Raw genomic sequence first — 24,073 nt, forward strand, 5'->3', positions numbered from 1 at the left:
CTATTACTGGTTTAAGATGTATTTTAGACCTAACAGACTCTCTTTAACATAGAATTGTTCTACATAATAAAATGAGTAACTCTGTACATACTTTGTATTACCCCTCTTGTACTGATCCTACAATCTGTAATATAGCCCAGCGGTGCATTTATCTTAAATATCCCAATATTCCTTGCGGTTTCAAGATATGAATAGAATCTAGTCTGATATTCTTAAATGTGAAGGCATTGTACAGTAATCTCATGTAAGTTGAAAACTAGGGCTGGCCATGCATATACATGAGATTCTGGATGGGGTAGGGAAGAATGCCATTGTCAGACACCTTTGGCTGTATCCTCCCTTCAAACAAAAGTATCAGGCATGTCCAAATCTACCAGGGTGATCCTTATCTCCCTCTATAACTGCGGTGGAGAGATACATATTACATGATTAGGTGGCTCCACTGAAATCGCAATGTGTATAACTAGCTTAAAGGAGTTGTCCAGTCTTCTCAGTCCAGAATATGCCCTTTCCTTACCAGAGATACACTAAAGACACTTATTGTCTCTCTGATTCATTCTCGCCTTGACTACTGTAACTCCTTACTAATCAGTCTTCCCCTCACTAAACTCTCCCCTCTACAATCTATTCTGAATGCAGCAGCCAGGCTCATCTATCAGTCTAGACGCTACAGCGATGCCTCTGGTCTGTGCCAGTCGTTACATTGGCTGCCTATTCATTATAGAATAAAATATAAAGTTATCACTCTCATCCACAAGGCTCTCCATAATGCCGCACCCCCTACATTTCCTCCCTCATCTCTCTCTACCACCCAACCCATGCTCTCTGCTCACTCAATGACCTAACACTTACATCCTCTATTATCAGAACCTCCCACGCTCGTATACAAGACTTCTCCCGAGCTGCACCACTTCTCTGGAATGCTCTACCCCGGACAATCAGATTAACTCCCAATCTCTACAGCTTCAAACACAAACTAAAGACGCATCTTTTCAGACAGGCCTATCACAATGTCTAACGTAAACCCTTAACCCTCCTCTGTCCCCGCTCCCACATTACCCCACATGATATGATGTCATCTCATGCTAACTTTATAGGTCCAAGCTCCATCCACATGTTAAAGGACATGACTGTTGACGGCTCATAAAGTTTTATGTTTATGTAATGACAGTCACCTCTATTACAAAAGTGTCTGACCTCTGCATAAGCAATGCCGCCCTTGCTACCTCTTGTGTCACCCCCTCTACCTCATAGATTGTAAGCTCTTGCGAGCAGGGCCCTCAGTCCCATTGTGTGAAATGACTTTCTTTGTAATGTATCTTTCTGTCTGTATTTGAACCCTACAAATTGTACAGCGCTGCGGAATATGTTGGCGCTATAAAAATAAAATTTATTATTATTATTATTATAATGGTGAAAGTCCCAGCCACACGTGACTACTGAGGTCAATCAGCGGCCTCAGTGAAGAGCATGTGATGTCACTACCTATGACATCACGGGTGTCTTCTTGATGCCGCTGATTGGCCTCAGTGGTCATGTGAATGCTGAGTCCAATCAGAGGCTTCAGCGGAACTCAGGAAGAGACCCGGAGACGCCGGAGCATAAGGACCGGACCGAGCTGGGAGGACACCAGAGCACTGGGGACAGGTGAGTATGATTTTTTTTTTAAAATGTTTTCACCTCCCTGGAGCATATTTAGCAACAATCTCTTGAGCTTTACACTACATTATACTGTATATAGCAGCACGGCTTGGTTATTACAGTCAGTCAGTCAGTCAGTCTGTTGACAAGCTTTCCTGTTAGCAAGGATAAGAAGCAAAAATATCAATGCAACTCAAGACTATGTCACCTGAGAAAACAAAGACAGTTGACTTTTTTCTTGACATTTATTATTCTTGCCACATATTTACATCCTGAATTCTTGCTTAGACGATCATTCCATCAAAGTGGCCCCTCAAGCCTTCAAAAAGTACAATCAACCAGGAACAGATGGTATCCTTACCAAGTACCCAATGACAGCTGTTGGAGGAAAAATCAGAATTGCCCTGTTTCTGCTGAGAGACACATCCTAGTGAAGAGTATATTTAATCGAAAAATGGCGGTAATCCAAGTTGCAGAGAATTCAAAGTAATATAGTTCTTCCTGGTAGTAGAGTTATTGTTGCCTTCTGTTGACTTTGATCAAGTTTTTGACTCTATTGTGAAAGGACATGAATACTAAACTCCTACATGATAGAACTACTATCATGATAAATGTTGGAAAAGTAAGTAAAATATACACAATCACTATTTCTACATGAAGATTTCTGTGGTGTTTTCTTCCATATTGAGGCACATGCTACAATTTGTAGAGAAGTGATTAGAGGCAAAAAAGAAAGACTAAAATATATTCACCAGTCCAGTACATCAGGCCCATTTGATAATAAACCACATGCAGTCAGGCCACACACAGATACTAAGTCCCAAAGAGAGAGAAAGAACAGTCATCACCCCATAATAAATCCTGATACCTTGTGTTGTGCTTAGAATAGAGCCTGTGGAGGGAGTCATGTGCTGGACCCTGAACTAGGTGCAAAACACGGTATCAGAGTTTCACTATACAACTACACTGGGCAGCGTTATTAGATATAAATAGTATTATGATGAACAATGAATAGCATAAAAATAAAATAAAATATTCTCATATCTAAAATTAGCTATACACTTTAGATTGCTGTCAGCCAAAAAACAAGTAAGGCTAAGGCCCAGTTTGTGGAAAACTTGCTTTTTTTGTTGTTGCAAATTTCGCAGCGTTTTTTTTAAACCAAATCAAGAAGGGGCTACAGAAGGAGTGGGAGATATAAAGGAAGCTTCTTTTACATTTCGCAAAAAAAGTTTTTTGGGGAATTTTTTTGTTTTTGCTACTTGACTTAGTGCACACATACTTTCTCGAATTGGATTACTAGTTTCTTTTACATTTCCCATTACTTTTGTATCCACTGTTGGCTTTGGATAAAAAAAGAAAAATGAAGCTAAATCTGCAACAAAAAAAGCAGCTTTCCTGCAATGTGGGGCCTCGGCCTAAAGCGGTTTTCTAGGCCTTTTAAATTTATGACCTATCCGACACCCGGACCCCACAGATCAGATGTATGAAGTAGCAGCAGATGCTCCCGGAGAGTCACTCTCGCTTCACAGGCCATGTGATGTCACATTCATTGGTTACAAGGCCTGATCACAGTCAGTTACATTCATGTGAAATGGTTGAGCTCTGATACCAAGCACAGCCACTGTACAAATGTGTGGCTCTGTTCATGGCCAGTACTGAAATCACTGAAGTGCTCACACGGAATGCTACAAAACTCCTCAAACAGCTGATCAGCCAGGGACTTGGGTGTCAACCCCTTCTATGTTTAATTGACGATCTATTCTAAGGATAAGTCATAAAACTCGTAAAATCTGAAAAACCTCTTTACATCAACAACTATCACCCTTTCCCCCATCAATCCACATGCTTTCTCTGCTTGAGCGAATTTGCGTGCATTCTGCATGGGGAGAGGGAAATAAAACAAAGACCTCTGGCAAATACCTCTGTGTGGTTGTGGAAGAAAGCCAAGGATGAACGACTAATGGAGATTAGTGATGTTATCATAGTTATATAACACATCATAATTATGGGTGACAATGCACTATGTGAATACAGTATTTACTGTGTAGAATATTAAAACTGCCATTGCTGAAGATGACAAAATGGCTGGAGTCAGAGACACCAATAAAACAATAGAAAATATACTATGCAACTATGTGATATATACTGTGAGAAGGTGACAGGCAGAGTGCTGGAGTCCTGTTATATCAGTCCCAGGTTTCTAACATATGTGTGGTCCAGGGCTGATCTGGAGTAGGCCTCAGCCCAGGTGTAGATCCTTGGCTCATTACTGGGCCAGAAAAGGCTGCAGATGCTGTATTGCAGTGCAGTTCTATGAGGTGAAAGGAGGTGTGTGGGTCTGTCCTGTATCCCTGAGTCCGGTGAGACTATATTGTCCTTGTTTTGTTCATGTAGCTGGAAGTAACGTATAGTTAGGATATCAGTTCTGCTTAGTTAGTTGCTCAGACGAGCAGGATTTTATTTTGTTTCAGCCTGAAGTTAAGGCTGCATTTTGTTTTGATTATTTTGCAGCTGAAGTCAAGTGTTATTTATTTTCTAGTTTTTTTTTTGTTTGCTGCATATTTTGTGTCCCTGTCTTGACTGTTTGGGTCCACACCACTGCTTCTACCGAGCTAACTTCCCCACATATGGTGCTTCGGATGTGGACATACCCAAATTAAACAGTCTGAAAGAGGCATACACAATTTTTTTTCTCTCCTATGTCGTGGGTGAAATATGCAGGAGAGATTAAAAAGGAGAATGCCAGCATGGAGGACTTAGTAAAATAGTCAAGACAGGGACACAAAATAATGAATCTACACCTGGGCTTAGGCCTACTCCAGATTCACCTTGGACCACACATATGTCAGAAACCTGGGGCTGATATACCTGGACTCCAGCACTCTGCCTGTCACCTTCTCACAATACATAAAATAAACAGGTTAGAGGGCCACACGGTGGCTCAGTGGTTAGCACTGCAGCCTTGCAGCGCTGGGGTCCTGGTGTTCAAATCCCACAAAGGGCAAAAAACCATCTGCAAGGAGTTTGTATGTTCTCCCTGTGTTTGCATGTATTTCCATCCCATATTCCAAAGACATACTGATAGGGAAAAAAAATGTACATTGTGAGCCCTATGTGGGGCTCACAATCTACATAAAAAAAATAAAATAAAACAAACATGTTATGATAGAACACAATATTCATCAATATACATTTTATATGATATAACAGAAAACTTGTGGCCACTTCATGTGGATAAAAAAAATAGGAACAGGTCAATTCAATACAGCTAGCTACTACATGCTATCCAGGCAACTTGGGAAACCAAAACGATTGCTATATATATATATATATACACACACACACACACACACACACACACACACACACACACACATAATATATATATATATATATATATATATATATATATATATATATATATATATATCATACCATTTCCTAAATTCTACTGAAAAGTTTAATCCACTATGCTTTTCATACAAATGTACGTAAACAAATATACGTGGAGTTAATGATAGACATATGCAGCTGTATAGGTATACATCCGAGTTTTACATTGGTGATCAGGTTCATGCTATAAACCATTTAGTTTTTTCTGTTTAGTACGTGTCTGTACACATGGATGAGACAGATACATGAAGACATTGTGGTACTACTGTCCAAGAAATGCAGAGTTAGCTTGAAAAGTTAAAAACAATTAAAAAAAAAAGACTAAACAGAAGACATTGCCATTTTCTTACATTTCATTTACTGATGTAATACAACAATCAGGTTATCAGGCCAAGTATAAGAAATACAGAAAGCTTTCAATGATCCAGGACACTCATATTGATCCTGTCATTACTAGCGAGCACTATGGAGGAGGCAGTGGGAATTTAGCCATACACAATGTATGCATATCAATAGAAGTTTTTAATCAATATTAATTTATCACATGTACAATGGGAGACTACGGCTAAGTTCATATTTGCAGCGAAGTCTCCATTATCAGTCTCTTCCCTTGCTAAATTTGCTGTCATCCATCCACAATCCCCTTTCAACCCTCTATTTTTCCACTCTGACTCCTTTGTAGCTACCGTCTCCTCCAAGTGATATATAGTACTTCTGTAATTGACCTGCTAGTCAGCCTGTATATAGGTGTCTGCAGATATATGATAGAGAAGCAATAAAAGCATTAACCATGTTAGTTTGCAAAAGTTTACAACTCAGTCGACTGTACATTGGACTTGTGGTACCTCACCCTTGTAACCCAGCTTTCTAATGTTAGTGAATGTCTATATTTGTAGTTGTCATGAGGAATCATTACAACAAATGAGCAGTGTAAAAGCAAGGATTGATCAAACTCATCAGACTGCATTGTAGTTCAATGAAATCTGTTGGGTAGAGGTGGTGTCTGCCATGAGACAAAGCCAACACTGTGTCTTGTTTTTTATTTAAAGCAGAAGGCACAATGCAGATGTGAACAAAGTCTTAAATGGTCTTTTTATAGCATTAAAGATGTATTAAAAAGCGTATTGAGACTACAATTACTTATTTATATGTCTAATAATTATCTATATATAGACATTGAACCAGACAGAGTTGCGGAGGGCAAACAGGTTACTGTCTGTGGGGTCACTGTGGATGTCAGATTACTGTCTGAGGGGCCGATGGGGGCTACAGTTTAATGTGTGAAGGGCCACTAGGAGGGCCACGTTAATGTCTGAGGAGCTACTGGGGGTAGGGCAGGTTAATGTCTGAGGGGTCACTAAGGAGGCACTTATTATGTAATGGCATTATAATCTGTGCGGGTCAGTGGTGATGGGGAGGGGGCACATGAAACCTTTGCACTGGGCTCACCAATGTGTTAAAACGCCCCTGCTCTCAAACATCAATAAATTGAAGCTTTATTGTAAAGGAGAGTGAGACAAAATTCCTCCAGAATGATGTTAGGGACTGATAAATTCATACAGAACACTATTGCCGGTAGCGGAGGTTCTACATGCTATAGATTCATGAGGAGGACTTTGTTTTTCATCATTTCCATTTTTGTTACATGATGTAAAAATGACAATGTATTACTACAATGCCATTGTGTCTGCTGTTATATGGACAATATGGCTGGTATTATACAGTGTCACTCTGGTAGTATTATCTTGTCCATACAATTCTATAACACTTAGACAGCAATTAACCTACGTATATAGAGGTATCAGATTGTTTTAGGTTTCACCTGCATATTAAGGAATCATAAGAAACACATGTTTATAGATAATACTGCAAATATATATTTACGCATCATGACAATGAAATAGTCAAACCTATCACGCGTTTCTCTTTATCTCACTATGGTAACACTGCCAACAGTTTATCTAAAACACTACATGGACTACACTAATATGGACACATTAGAGGTGCTTATAGTGGGCTTGTAAAATGGTGATAATCACAATAATCCGTTCACAGTACTCCAGAAAACATCACAAACTACACTACTAGGTACTGTATAAGAAATTCAAGGCAAATTACATCCCTGTTCCCAGATTTGTGTGTGCAGGCAGATGAATATCTACTTCCTCTCCTGCACCCTATCAAAATGTATTGAGGGAAGGCAAAACTTGAAACAGCCAAGTAACATAACCGTCAGTATTAGTATACAGGATTTATTCTACTTGCTACATAATACAGACCGATCATTACTTTTGTTACATTGATATGCATTAAACAACTCCCTATATCTGGATAATGAGGATATTTTTGGACAATAAAATGTGTTAATGTTGTCTAAAACACTACCGGATAAGGTAAGACAGTAGATAATAAGCAATATAATTAATAATGAGTATTTATTACCTGTGTAATGTAAATGTGTGGTAGCAGAATGTATGTTTTAAATCACTGTGTATTTAATGTGCATCTATTTTATGTTTAGTAATAAAAAAATGAATAACCATTGCGATTAGTCTACTAGTAAATATATATATATATATATATATATATATATATATATATATATATAGTAAATATATTATATATATATATATATATATATATATACACATATGTATTATATTATATGTATGTGTGTATATATATATATATATATATATATATATATATATATATATATATGTATATATGTGTGACAATGTTAACAATCAATATATGCTTCCTACATTATAATAATGATACTATTTTATGTTGTTACTATTATTAGTATGAAATAATATTAATTAAATAAAAAAGAACAATATATAAATGTAAATATATATCAGATAAACGTACATAATTTAAGTATTTGAATACATAGTCAACAATATAATACAATAGTCATAAAAGAACCAGCCCTAGACAGGACTATTGATGCTTTTTTACCTTACAAATCTGTAACATGTCCTTGTTGTTTTCCTCCTCATTTTCACGTTTCTGATTTTTGCCCACACGGAAACTGCCAGCATATCTCCGTGCTCGAAGTGGAAACAGGAACTGCCTCCACATTGGAAAAGCACGGCCTGGTAAGCACTAGGCCTTTCTTCTTTGTGGAAAAAAATATCACAAAAATTGAATATGCTGTCGACTTCTTTTGTGAAAACGTTGAAGTGAAGATCAAATCTCAGCAGTCGGCATGGTGGATAATCTTCTCCTAATACATTGTTGGCAAAAAGGATGCTCCCATTTTGCCAGCTCTTTTGTTTCTGTGTTTACAGACATGATGAAGGCATAAGGGATTATCTTCCAGCCTATGTACCAGTGCCTTACTTACTCTGGGAGCATTAGTAAAGTGTTCCGGCTTACAGATTAAAGCTATTACATTGAATGCCTCAGTCTAGTAAGGCTGGCCTCAAAAGTAAAATAGTGCACAATGTGCTGCAGAAAAGAAGGTGTATTATAGGCCAAAACGCACACAACAAACCAGGAAACAATTGTATTTTTACCTTCTAAAAGTAGAACTCATCCTGAGCGCGGAGAGGTTCTAGGTTTCTCTGTTCCTCATTGATGTGCCTCTATTCAGACAGATGGCCCATTCTACAATATAATCCTTTCTGCCTCACTGAAAATAACATTTTAGTTGAATTAGTGGAGGGTTAGTCTGCAAACTTCTAATTATCATGACACAAGCGCTGCTCTCAATGCCGTCTCGTATTATGAGATGGATTCATTCTGACAGTTCACTGTGTTTTCCTAATCAACATTTGCATTCTTGTCTTCCAAATATACAGCGCTCAGTGGGTAAATATCATTTATGAAGGGAAAACATTGAAGGAGCATGAAAACAGTTATTCTCTGAAATCATGATTTACAAAATGTTGTGTGTTCCAGACTATAGTATATGAAATCACCAGGAGGCAAAATGGATGGAATCTAGACCAGCTCCCCCAGTGGCTGCACAGGTCATTCCCAATTTGACAAGTAGAAAAGGACATTATAATAGCACTCACAAAACCTTGCCCTCAATTACAGGCTACAATATGTCCCCTGGGGACCACAAATCAAAATTAAAATTGATGTTTTATTTATAGCCTAGGAGATCAATTTTAGATTAGTGGGGGTCTGACTGCTGAATAGGACATCAGCTTTAAAAAGCTGGATAACCCCTTTAAGGGAGTCTATCATTTGAAAAACTCATTTTCAACTAAAGGCACGTTGGAATAGTCTTTAAGGCTAAGGCCCCACGGGCTGTAATCGCAGCGCTAAAGCACTGCGGAAAGAACCGCGGCGTGAACGCATTGCGGTTCTTTCCGCAACGCTTTGAAGAGAAAGTTCACAGAGTTTTCCTCTGCAGACTTTCTCTTCCCATTATATCTACAGGAAAGCCGCCGGCGTTTTCGTAGATATAAGTGACATGCTGCGATTTGCAAAGCCGCAACAGTTTCGCAAATCGCAGCGTGTCCGCACTGCGTTTTTTTCCGCAAAGTGGGGATGCAATTGCTTGCACTGTAAAACGATGCAATTTTTCCTACAGTTTCTCCGCTGCAGGCAAATCGCAGTGCCTAAAAAGGCTATTCTACTCCTACCTTTACTTCTTTCCTTCTCCCTGCCATTTCTTCAAAATTTTGGTTTCTTCTGGTATGCTAATGAGGATCACAGAGTGCAGGAGGCATTTCCCCAGTGCTCCGAGCACCCTCCGCTTCATATATGTCCACCACCCCTTTCATGCTTGTGCTCCATCCCCTTCTCCTCTTCTCCAGAACTTGTGCCTTGTACAGGCCTCTGACGCCGCACTGTAGCTATCTAAAATCTCAGGCATGCACAATCGGCTGTGTAAGGGTGCATTTACACGGAGTAACGTGCCGCGTATTGATTTCAATGGGAGCCTGGATCGTATACGCCGCGCTATTTTGCGGCCGTGATTAGTTGGCACTGCGACCTGTACAATGGTAAACATCTGGGTCACAGCGCCAATAAACTTCCTGGTTATGTTTAGAGGGTATTACATAAGAATACCCCACTAGTAAAGCTCAGGGAGGAATTATATTATACCTGTATGTGACAATCAGACAGAAAAAGTATAGTATGCTCTCTGATTGGCAGGAGAAGGCTTAATAGGGACAGAAGAATTCATTTTCGCAGAGTTTTCCTCTGCGGACTTTCTGCCCCTGTTATGACTATACAGAAAATGCCAGCATTTCCATGGGTGTTTTTGAAGATGCAGCTTTTCTGCTGCAGATTTTTTTCTGCAATGTGTGGATGGGATTAGCCAGAGACCTATCCACTTGTGAAGGTAGACCATGTCCATTCTTATTTTTATACATGCTTTATACTGCTTAAGAAATTATATTTTTCTTTGTGCAACATTTATACATTAAGATGGCGCCTGTATCCAGTACCGCACCCAGATGCTGACGCACACGATCGTCACGTGGTTTACAAGAAAGACAGTATCATTTCCTGGGAACTCGAAAGCTAAAAGATGTTGAAATTTAAGGGCCAATGACTGATCGCCAGTGTATTCAGATACAATACGTATATGCTTACAGCCTGCCTTTTTCTTATCTTTCTTGCATTCCTGTATAAAAACTGTAACTTCCTCAATAAACCTCAGTTCTGTGTGAATAGGCATCACGCTCATTGCATGGACTGAGATTGAAACTGCATCAATGTCAGTGTTTATCTTTGTCAGCGCGCACATGCATGATTGATTTGGAGCAGGTGACTGACCACTGTAAGTGACCCGTATTCTGGCGGGGGTTCTCCCTCAACAAGTGGTGCCGAAACCCGGGACCACGGCCATGGGACCACCGCGGATGACCGACCCGCGCAGGACCCTGGACGCCGGACGACGTCTCACCGACCCGAGGCCTGATCACCCTCATTAGAGTCACGGTAAGTGTATGCATATTCATATGAATGTGTGTCATTTGCCTGTGACTGTCGGTGTGTCGTTGTCTGGCTGACAGGTGATCCAGTTGGATCGATTGTCCGGTCTGAGTGATACAGATAGGTGGGTCCTAGAGCCGTAGTCTGAACTTGTTTTTCCTCACTGGTATATATATATATCACCGAGTGTTCAGTCACCTGTGGCGCTGCAGATTCCAGGAAGTGAATTTCTTGCCCTTTTTGATGTAGAGTAGTGCATGTGACCTTTTGGACGATTGCAGCATTTGGTCTGGGCACGGGCCGTCAGTAAAGAGGACGGGTGCTGTAATTTACTTATTTATTGATCCCTAGCATAAGGCTGTCAGCTGGTGGATTGCTTCTGCTTATTCTTTCCTATCTGATATTGCCCAGTGACCGCAACCTTTGGTCAGCGGAGGACCTGTCAGCAAGAGTCTGAGACCGGTAAAGGTGACTTTTGTTGGTGGTTGTGGGGTCACATATCTGCCGTGCGCACGCAGATAAGCAATATTGGGACCGTAAGAATGTTGCGGTTGTTCAAGAGGGAACATGTTCTGCCTGACGGGGCACAGACTGCTGTTGATTTAGTTCGAGTCAGGGAGGGCAAGAAATATGTGAAAGAAGCTTTGAGAATGTATAAACTGGCTGAGGTGCCTCCTACGGGCCGATTGCAACCTAGTATGTGGAGAAAAATGTTAGAAGAGTCACGGGGAGTGTTAGAAGATAAAGGTTTGCTGGAAGCTGCCCAAGCTAATTACAGGGTTGCAAGGACTCTAGAACGTGAGGGATATGAAAATGCTGAACCTTTGTTTCTTCATTTGGTTATCTGAAACTTGATGATAAAAAGAATATGCCGAGTATAATTGCTTGTGCGCCACTGCCCTAAAATGGCGCCGAGAGTAGTGGAGATGGGTGGATCTGTGACATCTGTAGGCAGCTGAATCCTGATTTGCAAGATGTCTGTGTAGCCTGTGGATCTCCCCGCCCATGCCCCTGTTGTCTCATCTTCCGGACCAACGCCCAGGGATGGCGGAAGTGAGGTTATGGCTGTTCCCACTGGCAGCCATGTTAGTACACCCAGACCAACATCTCCGGCCCCCACCGCCCCCTTTATCCAGTGATAGCCACATCCAGTTCCTATCACAAACCCTCAAGCCCGGAAGGTCAAACCCCTGGTAGCCCCCTTTCCGAGTGTCCGAGTGTCTATGCCCAGTTCAGCTATAAAAGACCTCACTGTATACCACTATTATGATGTTTAGAGGATTATACGTTCAAAACTTTGGTTGGGATCTAGTAAAGAAAAGGAAAATTGGGAAGGAAGGAAATTTCCCTTAACGTCAAGTATAGTTTAAGACATTCTGAACATTTGTGGTAATTACTAGAGTGAGGTTTGCTATAAAAAAAAAAAAAAAAAAAATTTGCGCAAAAATATTGATGTGTAATTTTGGTGTCAGTATATTAACTGCTGTTTGAGTTTTATTCCTATTTTATTTCTGTAAAGGGCAATCAAAGCATTTCAATTGACTGCCAAGAGCTTCAAGGTCGTTTTATCTCATAGACTGCCAGATGCTGGAGGACGCGCAGAGAAGATGAAACTTGGCTTTGTGCCAGCACCACAGTCCACAGTCTATGTATTATATCCAAAGGAGTGATTTAGTACAAAAAAAAAAAAAGGTTAACCTGAGTAACGTATAATGACAATGTGTATATAGGGATATCCAAGCATATGATGTAATGGTTATGTTTTGAATTATTGTTTGTCTGTTATTGTCTTTTAAACTGTTGTGTCCACAAAGAGCAAAAAGGTGATAGTGAGAAGTTTTGAATCTTCACAGCGTAGGTATGGGAGGTCACGGAGGGGGAGACGGCCACTCACCCTCTGTCGCCTCGCCAACCTACAAGTTGGGGTTTTACCCCAAGTTAAAATCTTTGTGCAAAGGTTCACGGCACACAGAGATTGGATTACTGGTATCATCTATGTATTACAGAGAGTATTCTGAGTATCCCGTTATGCTAATTATTCTAATGTGTCTTCTTCTTGTCTAAAAATTTACCATAAGAGACCAGAATCCTTTTCCTGAGCTGACTCAGATCACGGTTATGAGGGAAGGTAACTCATCTGGTCTGTGCTGTATTTTAATCTTTGTATATTAATCTTTATAATTTGTATCATACAGAAGTGTGCACAATATCACACTAGCTTCCGTTCTCTTTTTATGTAGTCACTGATCCCACATAGAATTGTCTTAGTAAAGCATTTGGTGTTGCCTTCTTTAAAGCCGTACCCGACCCCTTAAGATAGTTGGAAAAACATATAGTGCTATAAGAGGGGTACGGTAGAAGGTTTTTCTTGTTAGGACTGTGTTGTTAGCAACATTTTGATCTTAAAAGTAAAATTCTAGGTAAATTCTGATAATCTGGAATTTTGAGACGTCCATCCAATAATCCGGAATATAGTGTGAAATTGTGTTAAACATGTATTTTAGTCAATGAGTGGTCACAATGTGTTAGATTATGTGAATCATGAAATGAATGGTTGAAAAATGTTGATGTAATGAAGAGGTGCCAGAAAGTGGAAAGAAACAGGAGGTTTAAGTATGTTGCCTAAGTTTAGGATGTCAAAGAGATGGAACTTGGAATGTTGAACCATAAAGTGATGTGACAATATGCACATAATAGGATGGGTATCGGATTTTAGGGTGAAGCAAGTGGAAAGATTTCGCAAGAAAGTGAACATAGGTTGAGATAAGCTGATTGAAACCAGGATTGTCCCCATTATAGGAAAACTGTTATTGAAACTTAGAAACTCAGTAAGGTGTCCGAATTTGAAAATGTGTGTGTGTATGTTGATTGATAAAAAGACGTAGCACAGATTATCTTTGTAATGATGTTTTGGTTTTAGGAAAAAGAAAAAGAGAGAGAAAAATTCCTGTGTCTATACTAAGTGAATTAGAAGTCACTCTCATATCTGTTGTGTAGTGTTCTATGTGTATGATTGTGTTGTGTGAACAGGAGATTGATTGGATACCTCCGTTAATGTTTCTGCTTTCTCTGCTGATATATATATATATATATATGTTCTGAATATGTACCTAACCTTATTGTATTGATATTATGAGATTGTACAAGTGTGTTTCTGTTTCTTTAAGAGAGATTGCTGAAGTCTGTAGTCCTACACAAGACACAGCTATGAGATACAGGGGGGGGGGGATACCCAGCCGCAGCTATGAGTGGGATGAGCAGCTATGTGAGCTGCAGCATGATAAGATAGTACTGGCTCTTCTTGTATTGTCTAGCTTTGACCTTGCAGAGACTCCTGCGCCCAGTCAGACATGTATCTCTCTCACAGAACATGAAGTACTTTTGGGAAAAAAAAAAAAAAAAAAAAAGGGGTCCAGTCCACGTACATTAAGATTGTGTTAAAGTTCATTTCTCTGACAAGTCACATTTGCTTGCTGCATTAGAAGGTTTTTGTTTTTTTGTTTTTTTTTTCCAGGGGGGAAAGACAGCACAGCCGTTGTTGTTTGTTTTTCAGCACGCCCCATCCTATTTGTTACCGTTGGCAGATGCACCTATTCTTTCAATAGGGGTGACCATCTTTAGTATCCCAGTCCCTAGCCTCTTTCAGCTCTCACCCCACCTGTCTGTTAGGTCTTCGTGTTTAGAGAGCCAGAAGTTGTCGGGGCCAAGCTTAGCTTGGGAACAGCTGACCAACACCCGCAGGCAGGGCCTAGTCAGCCAGTAGCGCCAGGGAGAGTTTTCCTACCCCATTCCCATAGAGGTGCATGCAGCATTCAGTATATGGTTGGTTGGGCATTGACACAACCGAACCGTGATGTTATCAATATCTTCAAAGGGGGGGGGGGGGGGGGTGAAGAAGCCTAAGATAACTTAAGAAAATTTTGCTGATATGAATCTGTTGATAACTTTTTTGATTGAGCTCTATTATAGATGGTCTTATATTTGGGAAAGATGGTGAATCCTGCATCAGATATGCCACAGTCACCGTATATGAGGTAAACCAAGCGTAAGGAGACCTATTATGGGACTCCACGGGTCTCAGGTGAACTTGAAGCCATCGCTTGAACATGGTACAATGTCTGAGGGTAGGTGGTTGATATAGTAGAAGTATGGTCCGATCTGGAAGGCAAGAACTTTTGTGTGATGGAGACCCTGCGGCTGCTCATAGGTTGGTATAGTCAGAAGTCATGGCACACACCAAGGCTGATACGAAAGAAAGTAGAGGTAGCATGTGGGCAGACACTGCCACTAGCCCAGCTGCATAGGCCTAGGGGACATGTTTTACTGGTAAGACCCAAACCTTTTAGCTCTCTTTTCAGGTTTTATGACACTGATGCACCGAAGATGGTCCAGGAGGAAAGGAGACTTGGAAAGAGGATGTACAAGTCCTGGTGTCCGGTGGTAAGAGAGTATGTACTGAGAACATTGTTCCCACTTATGGCATAAGCAGCTTCTTACTAAGTGTACTGTTTAGAAGTAGCCATGTGTGACCTGGTGAGCGGAGGATGGGCAGCTGCAGGATTTAGCATCACTATAGTCAGATATATATGTGAGCCCGCACGGCATGTGCTAGGCCAGAGAGCCAGGCCTGAAGCCCTTGTACCTGTTCCAGAGATTGCAGGTTGAGTATATACAGTGAGACGGTATGAGTACGTGCTTGGGTGTAGTTGTCTCCCTTCAGGATGGCTTGGGGCATATCTGGTGAGGAAAAACCATCACAAACAGTCCGTGTACAAAGTCCACTAGTTCTGGGGCAGACGTGTCTACGCGTGTCATTATTGGTTACCTGAATCTATTGTCCATAAGTATGCAGTGTGTTTCACACTAAGTTGAAAAGAGGAAAATTGATATTTAGCCCTGTCTTTGGATTGTATTTCTTATAAATGTTCCAGATGTAATATGTTGTGCTGACTGACTATGTGACGAATCATCAAAGACATATGATTAATGTATATTCTCGAGTTTTTCCCTTTTTCCCTCCAGATTCTAAGTCAGTGGAAGGAACTTCTAAACTAAAACCCAAAGATTGGATGGTGATAAGGAGATATATGAGATTCAATGGTCACTTCCGGTTCCTGTTGATCGCCAGTACAGCTGTGAGAGTATAAGGAAAACCTTAAACCTTCGCCCACTTGATGATGTTCTTGAAAATAAATGGGACAATAAACTGTTAGAGGATATGGACCTTGAGAAGAGAAAATTTGAAGACTGTTGGATCTATCTGAACTTATATTCCTGTTATGTTTCTATAATTATTATATTCATATTGTTTATAGGTCTGACAATAGTCAATGTATATGCTTTCTATAAGATCTGAAGGGTATTTCCTTACAGTCCGGTAGTGAGAGATAGGGACAGACATCCCACCCTGCATTCCCTTTGTCTGGAGCTGTTTCAAGGGGGGACTATTAAGGTCATGTGTATATACATGCTGGTAACTATACCTGTTTTACTGCCAATGAAACATCTGGAGTCAAACTAGGCATATTTGGCTCTGACTTCTGCATGGAAAACTCTACCACACCCTCCTCCTCTCTCCAAACCCGACTAGCTATAGATATGATCACAGCAGAAAGAGGTGGAGTCTGTTCCATGATTGGTGAAGAATGTTGTACTTACATTCCAGATAACACTGTGCAGAAATTTCAGGGAAAGAAAAATATAATTTAGGGGGGAATGTGAAGGTAGACCATGTCCATTCTTATTTTTATACATGCTTTATACTGCTTAAGAAATTATATTTTTCTTTGTGCAACATTTATACATTAAGATGGCGCCTGTATCCAGTACCGCACCCAGAGGCTGACGCACATGATTGTCATGTGGTTTACAAGAAAGACAGTATCATTTCCTGGGAACTCGAAAGCTAAAAGATGTTGAAATTTAAGGGCCAATGACTGATCGCCAGTGTATTCAGATACAAGACGTATATGCTTACAGCCTGCCTTTTTCTTATCTTTCTTGCATTCCTGTATAAAAACTGTAACTTCCTCAATAAACCTCAGTTCTGTGTGAATAGGCATCACGCTCATTGCATGGACTGAGATTGAAACTGCATCAATGTCAGTGTTTATCTTTGTCAGCGCGCACATGCATGATTGATTTGGAGCAGGTGACTGACCACTGTAAGTGACCCGTATTCTGGCGGGGGTTCTCCCTCAACACACTTTGCAGGTAATGTACATCGCAGTGGTTCTTCGCAACATGGGGCCTTCAGCGTTATATAAAAATATGCGGCGGTTTTATTGCATAACCTCTCCAACTCTAAACACCGGACCATTGTTGTGTATGGCAAGCAATTTATGTCTTTGGAAATGACAATCACTATTACTGTATAATCCTGCATTACTAATGCCTCAGTGCCCTAAAGGAAATCATTAGAGATGAGCGAACAGTGTTCTATCGAACACATGTTCGATCGGATATCAGGGTGTTCGCTATGTTCGAATCGAATCGAACACCGCGTGGTAAAGTGCGCCAAAATTCGATTCCCCTCCCACCTTCCCTGGCGCCTTTTTTGCACCAATAACAGCGCAGGGGAGGTGGGACAGGAACTACGACACCGGGGGCATTGAAAAAAATTGGAAAAAGTCATTGGCTGCCGAAATCAGGTGACCTCCATTTTAGACGAATAGTGGATTTCAAATCCGGGTCATATGAGAATGTGAACTTTGTGACTATGAGACAGGGATAGCTGTACAGGCAGGGATAGCTAGGGATAACCTTTATTTAGGGGGGAATGTTATTAAAAATAACTTTTTGGGGCTCTATCGGGTGTGTAATTGTGATTTTTGTGAGATAAACTTTTTCCCATAGGGATGCATTGGCCAGCGCTGATTGGCCAGAGTACGGAACTCGACCAATCAGCGCTGGCTCTGCTGGAGGAGGCGGAGTCTAAGATCGCTCCACACCAGTCTCCATTCAGGTCCGACCTTAGACTCCGCCTCCTCCAGCAGAGCCAACGCTGATTGGCCGAATTCCGTACTCTGGCCAATCAGCACTGGCTAATGCATTGTATTGGCGTGATGAAGCAGTGCTGAATGTGTGTGCTTAGCACACACATTCAGCTCTACTTCATCGGGCTAATAGAATGCATTGGCCAATCAGCGCTGGCCAATGCATTCTATTAGCTTGATGAAGCAGAGTGTGCACAAGGGTTCAAGCGCACCCTCGGCTCTGATGTAGCAGAGCCGAGGCTGCACAAGGGTTCAAGCGCACCCTCGGCTCTGATGTAGCAGAGCCGAGGGTGCACAAGGGTTCAAGTGCACCCTCGGCTCTGCTACATCAGAGCCGAGGGTGCGCTTGAACCCTTGTGCAGCCTCGGCTCTGCTACATCAGAGCCGAGGGTGCGCTTGAACCCTTGTGCACACTCTGCTTCATCAAGCTAATAGAATGCATTGGCCAGCGCTGATTGGCCAATGCATTCTATTAGCCCGATGAAGTAGAGCTGAATGTGTGTGCTAAGCACACACATTCAGCACTGCTTCATCACGCCAATACAATGCATTAGCCAGTGCTGATTGGCCAGAGTACGGAATTCGGCCAATCAGCGCTGGCTCTGCTGGAGGAGGCGGAGTCTAAGGTCGGACCTGAATGGAGACTGGTGTGGAGCGATCTTAGACTCCGCCTCCTCCAGCAGAGCCAGCGCTGATTGGTCGAGTTCCGTACTCTGGCCAATCAGCACTGGCTAATGCATTGTATTGGCGTGATGAAGCAGTGCTGAATGTGTGTGCTTAGCACACACATTCAGCTCTACTTCATCGGGCTAATAGAATGCATTGGCCAATCAGCGCTGGCCAATGCATTCTATTAGCGTGAACTGAGTTTGCACAGGGGTTCTAGTGCACCCTCGGCTCTGCTACATCAGATTGCTACATCTGATGTAGCAGTGCCGAGTGTGCATCAGATGTGTAGTTGAGCAAAACTGACTCAGCACTGCTAAGTCTCTGCATTCGCATAGGAATGCATTGGCCAGCCTTCGGCCAATCAGCGCTGGCTCTGCTGGAGGAGGCGGAGTCTAAGGTCGGACCTGAATGGAGACTGGTGTGGAGCGATCTTAGACTCCGCCTCCTCCAGCAGAGCCAGCGCTGATTGGTCGAGTTCCGTACTCTGGCCAATCAGCACTGGCCAATGCATTTCTATGGGGAAAAGTTAGCTTGCGAAAATCGCAAACTGACAGGGATTTCCATGAAATAAAGTGACTTTTATGCCCCCAGACATGCTTCCCCTGCTGTCCCAGTGTCATTCCAGGGTGTTGGTATCATTTCCTGGGGTGTCATAGTGGACTTGGTGACCCTCCAGACACGAATTTGGGTTTCCCCCTTAACGAGTTTATGTTCCCCATAGACTATAATGGGGTTCGAAACCCATTCGAACACTCGAACAGTGAGCGGCTGTTCGAATCGAATTTCGAACCTCGAACATTTTAGTGTTCGCTCATCTCTAGTGGTGACATAAGCATGTACAGTATGTGACCACTGCCATAGTCATGTAATTATTGCATTTCATTGCTGCAGCCAGCATGGGAGATTTAGTGTTTAATGCTCCCTGAGACACTAAGACAAAAACCAAAGTCACCTATAGGTTACATGGAACGTTGTTACAGACAGGGAAGGCAAGGCAGAGCTGAACACATCCTTCTAAAACACACAAAGAGGTGTCCCATCCACAGTTTGCTGAAGACTCACAAATCAAGTAATTTTCTGAAGACATATTTTCAAAAGGTTACCCTCAAGTAGCATGGCTGCTCGAAGTGAAAAACTGTCACCAATCTCCAGGCAAGCATATTGGCTGGGCTAGTGATTTATCAGTTTAATGACAAACCGGCCAATCTGTTATGTGCCATCTAACTAGTGGATAGGTGATAAATGTTTCTTACAAAGCTAAGGCTATGTTCACATCTGGAGTCTCTGTTGAGCTTGAATTGATAAAATTCTTTACTACAGTTTCATGTATCACTGGCTACACTAATAAATGTGAGGTTCTTAGCGCACAGTTTGGTAAATTGTGCGAGCCCATCTGCCACGTCACGGCGACCTCATTCAGATGGGTCCCTACCCTAAGACTTTATATGTATAATAAATGCTCCACTACCCCTAAAGACAAGACCCCAGAGATGAAGTTCTTACACACTGCACTGTAACAGTGAGTATATAAGAAGATTATCTCCTGCCCTATATATAAAGTGTTAGTGTAGGGACCCATCATAATAATGCCACTTAGTGGTTGATGGGATCACAAATGTGATGTAAATGTCATATATAAATATATACAGTACACACACCTTACCATACTTATATAGAGATATGTATTTACTTAAGTGACAATACATACCAATATGTCTAAATAAATATATAAATGCGCATAGTATATACCTTACACACTGTATATGAAGATACAACAGAAGTAGCCGACATCAAAGAGTCTGCAGGTTCAAAATGCCTTCTAAATCAATAAGGTTCCGTTCCCATGGAGTAACGCGCCGCTCATTCTGACACATAAATATGTGTCAGAGTGAGCGCTGCAAAACAGAATCCCATTGACTTAAATGGGTGCCGTCTTATGCGCGCTACACATTGAAGTCAATGGGGTTCTGTTTTACAGCACTCACTCTGACACGTGTTTACGTGTCAGAATGAGCGGCGCTTTACTTCATGGGAATGGAGCCTAACAGTGCTCTCTGTTTGTCTTTAGTAGCGAGAGGATCATACCTTTATGGCCACAAACCAAATAAGACATAATATTTGTTTTGTTATGACTTTACCAAAAAGCCTGGAAGAGCCCAAGGGGGGGGGGGGGGCTGATTAGCCAGACTTGCCTATAGACAATCACAAGTGCTCTGGCTCTCCTTTGTAACATCGCACCTTTTGCCATAATTGACATTTTCAGACTCTGCTGTGTCACTGCTATGTGTCAGTATATTTAATAAATGAAGTCCTGCCCCTGGTGCACTTGCAGGCTGATTTGCATATCCATAAAACAATGATTATCTCTGAACTGCTTCATTGGTTTGTGGCCTCTAAGCTTTGGTCCTATTAATGGCCTAACACGGCACTGTTATTGGTTTGGAAGGCATTTTGAACATGAGAGAATCCCTTGGACTTGTATCAGCAAATATTAACTTGACATTTGGCACATTACATAGCATTAAATTAAACAGCATCTAAATATATACAATATATACACCTTATTCAAACCTTATATATGGAAACTTAATACATAGTTTGACATTACATACAGACATGTCTATGCATATATATATATATATATATATATATATATATATATATATATATACATATTTAATCTATCTATAGATATATGCACATACAATATATACATACACTCAAATATACACACATATTTTATGTCTACAATGTACAGTGTCAGTAACATACCAGAAGTCTAAGCAACATCTTGCTGTCACTTCCTTTTTGTTACCACTGTCCCACCAACATTATCCCTGTACTGTGTCATAGTACAGTGGCTGCTGCCACTAAGGCTTCATGCACACCACTAAGTGGGCAATTCATCCAATGCTCTGTTCCATCCTGATATTATTAGAGCATGTCCTATTCATGGGTCTGAGCTGCCCATTCAAATCACAGTAAATGGACAATACTCAGATGTCAACAACATGCCTTCTATGACTGAAGCCGGCATGGTGAATGGATCCTGCACAAGCATACTACGATCCATTCATTATCTACTCCATCCCTAACCTCCCTCACCTGGAAACACCACAGACCTTTTCTCCTATACCACTGCTTCTTTTCTTGAGGGGTCAGTCCATCATAATTAGCAGACCATGGGGATTTGGACTTTGAGGCCTACACTTGTTCCAGCGTGGGTCTGCCATTTGCCCTTCTGGACCTATCGTGCCCCCACTCTGCTGCACACGACATACCCTGCAGAATTACCATGGACTACAAGGAGTTTGTCTCCACTTGCCACCCGTAACAGCACCTCATTCCACGTGTGGCCTACTACCACCATTCCAGAGGCCGCCATCTTGCCCTCTGGCACTTCTACCCTGCCACAGTGCACAGCGCTCCACATCCCTGCTTACCTCCACAACTGCAGGTTACTGCGGACCACACCTCTCTCTGACACGTCGCTCCTGCCACCTCCGAGGGAGCATGACTCTCCAGCACCCGCACCTCCTGGGCTTCCTCCATTGCAGCACATAGTCTCTCTCCTACTACATCTGGATTGGACTACTGCATTCCCCTGACCTAAGGTGAGCCACATTCAGCCCTGTATAGACATTCAGGCTCCCACCTGCTACTCCAATAGCCTCACACTCCCATCTACTATATCCAGGAGATTCCTCTGGTGCTCTGGATCTTTACCTCATCATCTCTATTCAGCTCCTCTAGTCACTAATAACTCGCATTACTTTCCCCTGAGGTACACAGGTTAATCTATAGAGCTCTTACCCTAACCTAGTACACCCACCTCCCTGTGAGATCTACAGCGGCCTCATTTATCACAATTTTTGTGGCAGGCCTCTGGACCTACCTCAGGTACTGGATCCTCTGTTGCTCCTCCAGGAAGTACCACAGTCAGTGCCTTGTCTTGGCGAGAGGAGTAGCGAGCCCCTACACATCTACTAAGGGGGCTCCTCATCCTCCCTTTCACACATCCTAGGGCACCTGCACACTCCTGCTGTCTTGCTGATCCTGAAACTCTATCCTTAAATTGGACATTTCAGCTAACTCCCCCAGGTGCCCGGGTATCATAAGGATCATGTCCAAGTAGCACTGGAGGAGAGGCCTCCTACCCACTCATCAACCACACAGCCTCTGGAGCCATCTTTCTTCAAATTGCAACACAGTGGTTTTCCTACCCTTCTCTGCTCCCCATGACTGATGAACTCTCAAGCCTCTAGTGCTGTACAGTGGCCCATATTTTCACTGTATTGCCTGTCTAATTTCTGTTGCCTGCATATCCAACATGGTGAAAGGCAAGAAACAACTAAGCGATCAGAAAACAACCTGACCAATTACTTCAAATGGGATCGCAGCAGAGACGGTGACGGTGGCTGTGCCCCACCAAGCCCTGTTGAACTACTCCCTCCATCTCGAACTATCAATGTCTTTGCCACAGGGGCCCTCCTAAATGCAATGATCCCAGGCCACTCAATATATACAAAATCCTTGCATCTGCCCTCTACTCCGGAGGACATCTGCCAGGTGGTTAAAAACCTCCAACACTCACAACAGTTGAACCCTCTGGATGTTCCTACTTTGACATCAAGCTCTTCATCCCCTATTACTAGTCCGGTAAGACAAAATCCTCACCTGGACTTACCTCCCTCTATGGAGAGCCCTCACTATCAAACACAACAAACAATAGCATTTGAAACTCCAGAAGGAGGTCTCAATGCATTCCACGCATCCAATGGACTTGGCGTCTTAAAGCACACTTAAGCACACTCTTGCTCTTTGTAGCGCCTTACAAGCTGATATATCCCAACGTATTACACCACTACAGTCCTCTGTCTCTGCTCTAGATATGTGAGTGACACATATTGAGAACAAAATGGGAGTCTTTGTGACTTCCCACAATAAGGTGATCAATATTCCCAATGATCTAGTAGAAGACTTAGAAAAACTTAGAACTAAATTAGTAGACAAGGAAGAATGTTCTCATTGCAACAATATGAAATTCTGAGGTATTCCAGAGAATGTGTCCCCATCTGACCTACAATCCTACGTGCAAGATACCAAATTTCTGCTTCTGGATTTTTCTGCCACAGACCTTATTATTGACAGAGCACACAGATTGCCACATCCACACCATCTTATTAAAAATATACCCCAAGATATCTTGGCCAGGTTCCATTTATTTCACATCAAGGAACTCATCATGGCTCAAGCACACAAGCAACGATCCTGGCCTATCAGATTTTCAGATGTCCAGATGTATATGGACTTTTACTCAGACACACTACGTCTATGTGGGGAGCTTACACAAATAACTACCTCTCTCTGACATTACAAAATCATCTATAGATGGGAATTCTTAACACCAAAGATGGCACCATTCATACTGTCAACACCTTGAGTGAAAACAAGGACCTGTTAGC

At 41.8% G+C, this 24,073-nt stretch overlaps 2 protein-coding genes across 2 annotated transcripts in view; one reads left to right on the top strand and one right to left on the bottom strand.

The window, feature by feature from the left end:
- The window catches only part of RGS20 (regulator of G protein signaling 20), an 84,442-nt gene extending 76,063 nt beyond the window's left edge, over positions 1–8,379 (bottom strand). The window contains exon 1 of the mRNA XM_075270569.1: positions 8,002–8,379. Within this exon, the coding sequence (XP_075126670.1) occupies positions 8,002–8,124 (123 nt within the window). The 5' untranslated portion in view covers positions 8,125–8,379. The remainder of the gene's footprint in view (positions 1–8,001) is intronic.
- LOC142200299 (transcription elongation factor A protein 1-like) overlaps positions 1–24,073 on the top strand; it is a 524,101-nt gene that overhangs the window by 135,181 nt on the left and 364,847 nt on the right. The gene's annotated exons all lie outside the window — the stretch shown is intronic.

Source organism: Leptodactylus fuscus, chromosome 4, assembly GCF_031893055.1.
Source record: "Leptodactylus fuscus isolate aLepFus1 chromosome 4, aLepFus1.hap2, whole genome shotgun sequence".
NCBI lineage: Eukaryota > Metazoa > Chordata > Amphibia > Anura > Leptodactylidae > Leptodactylus > Leptodactylus fuscus.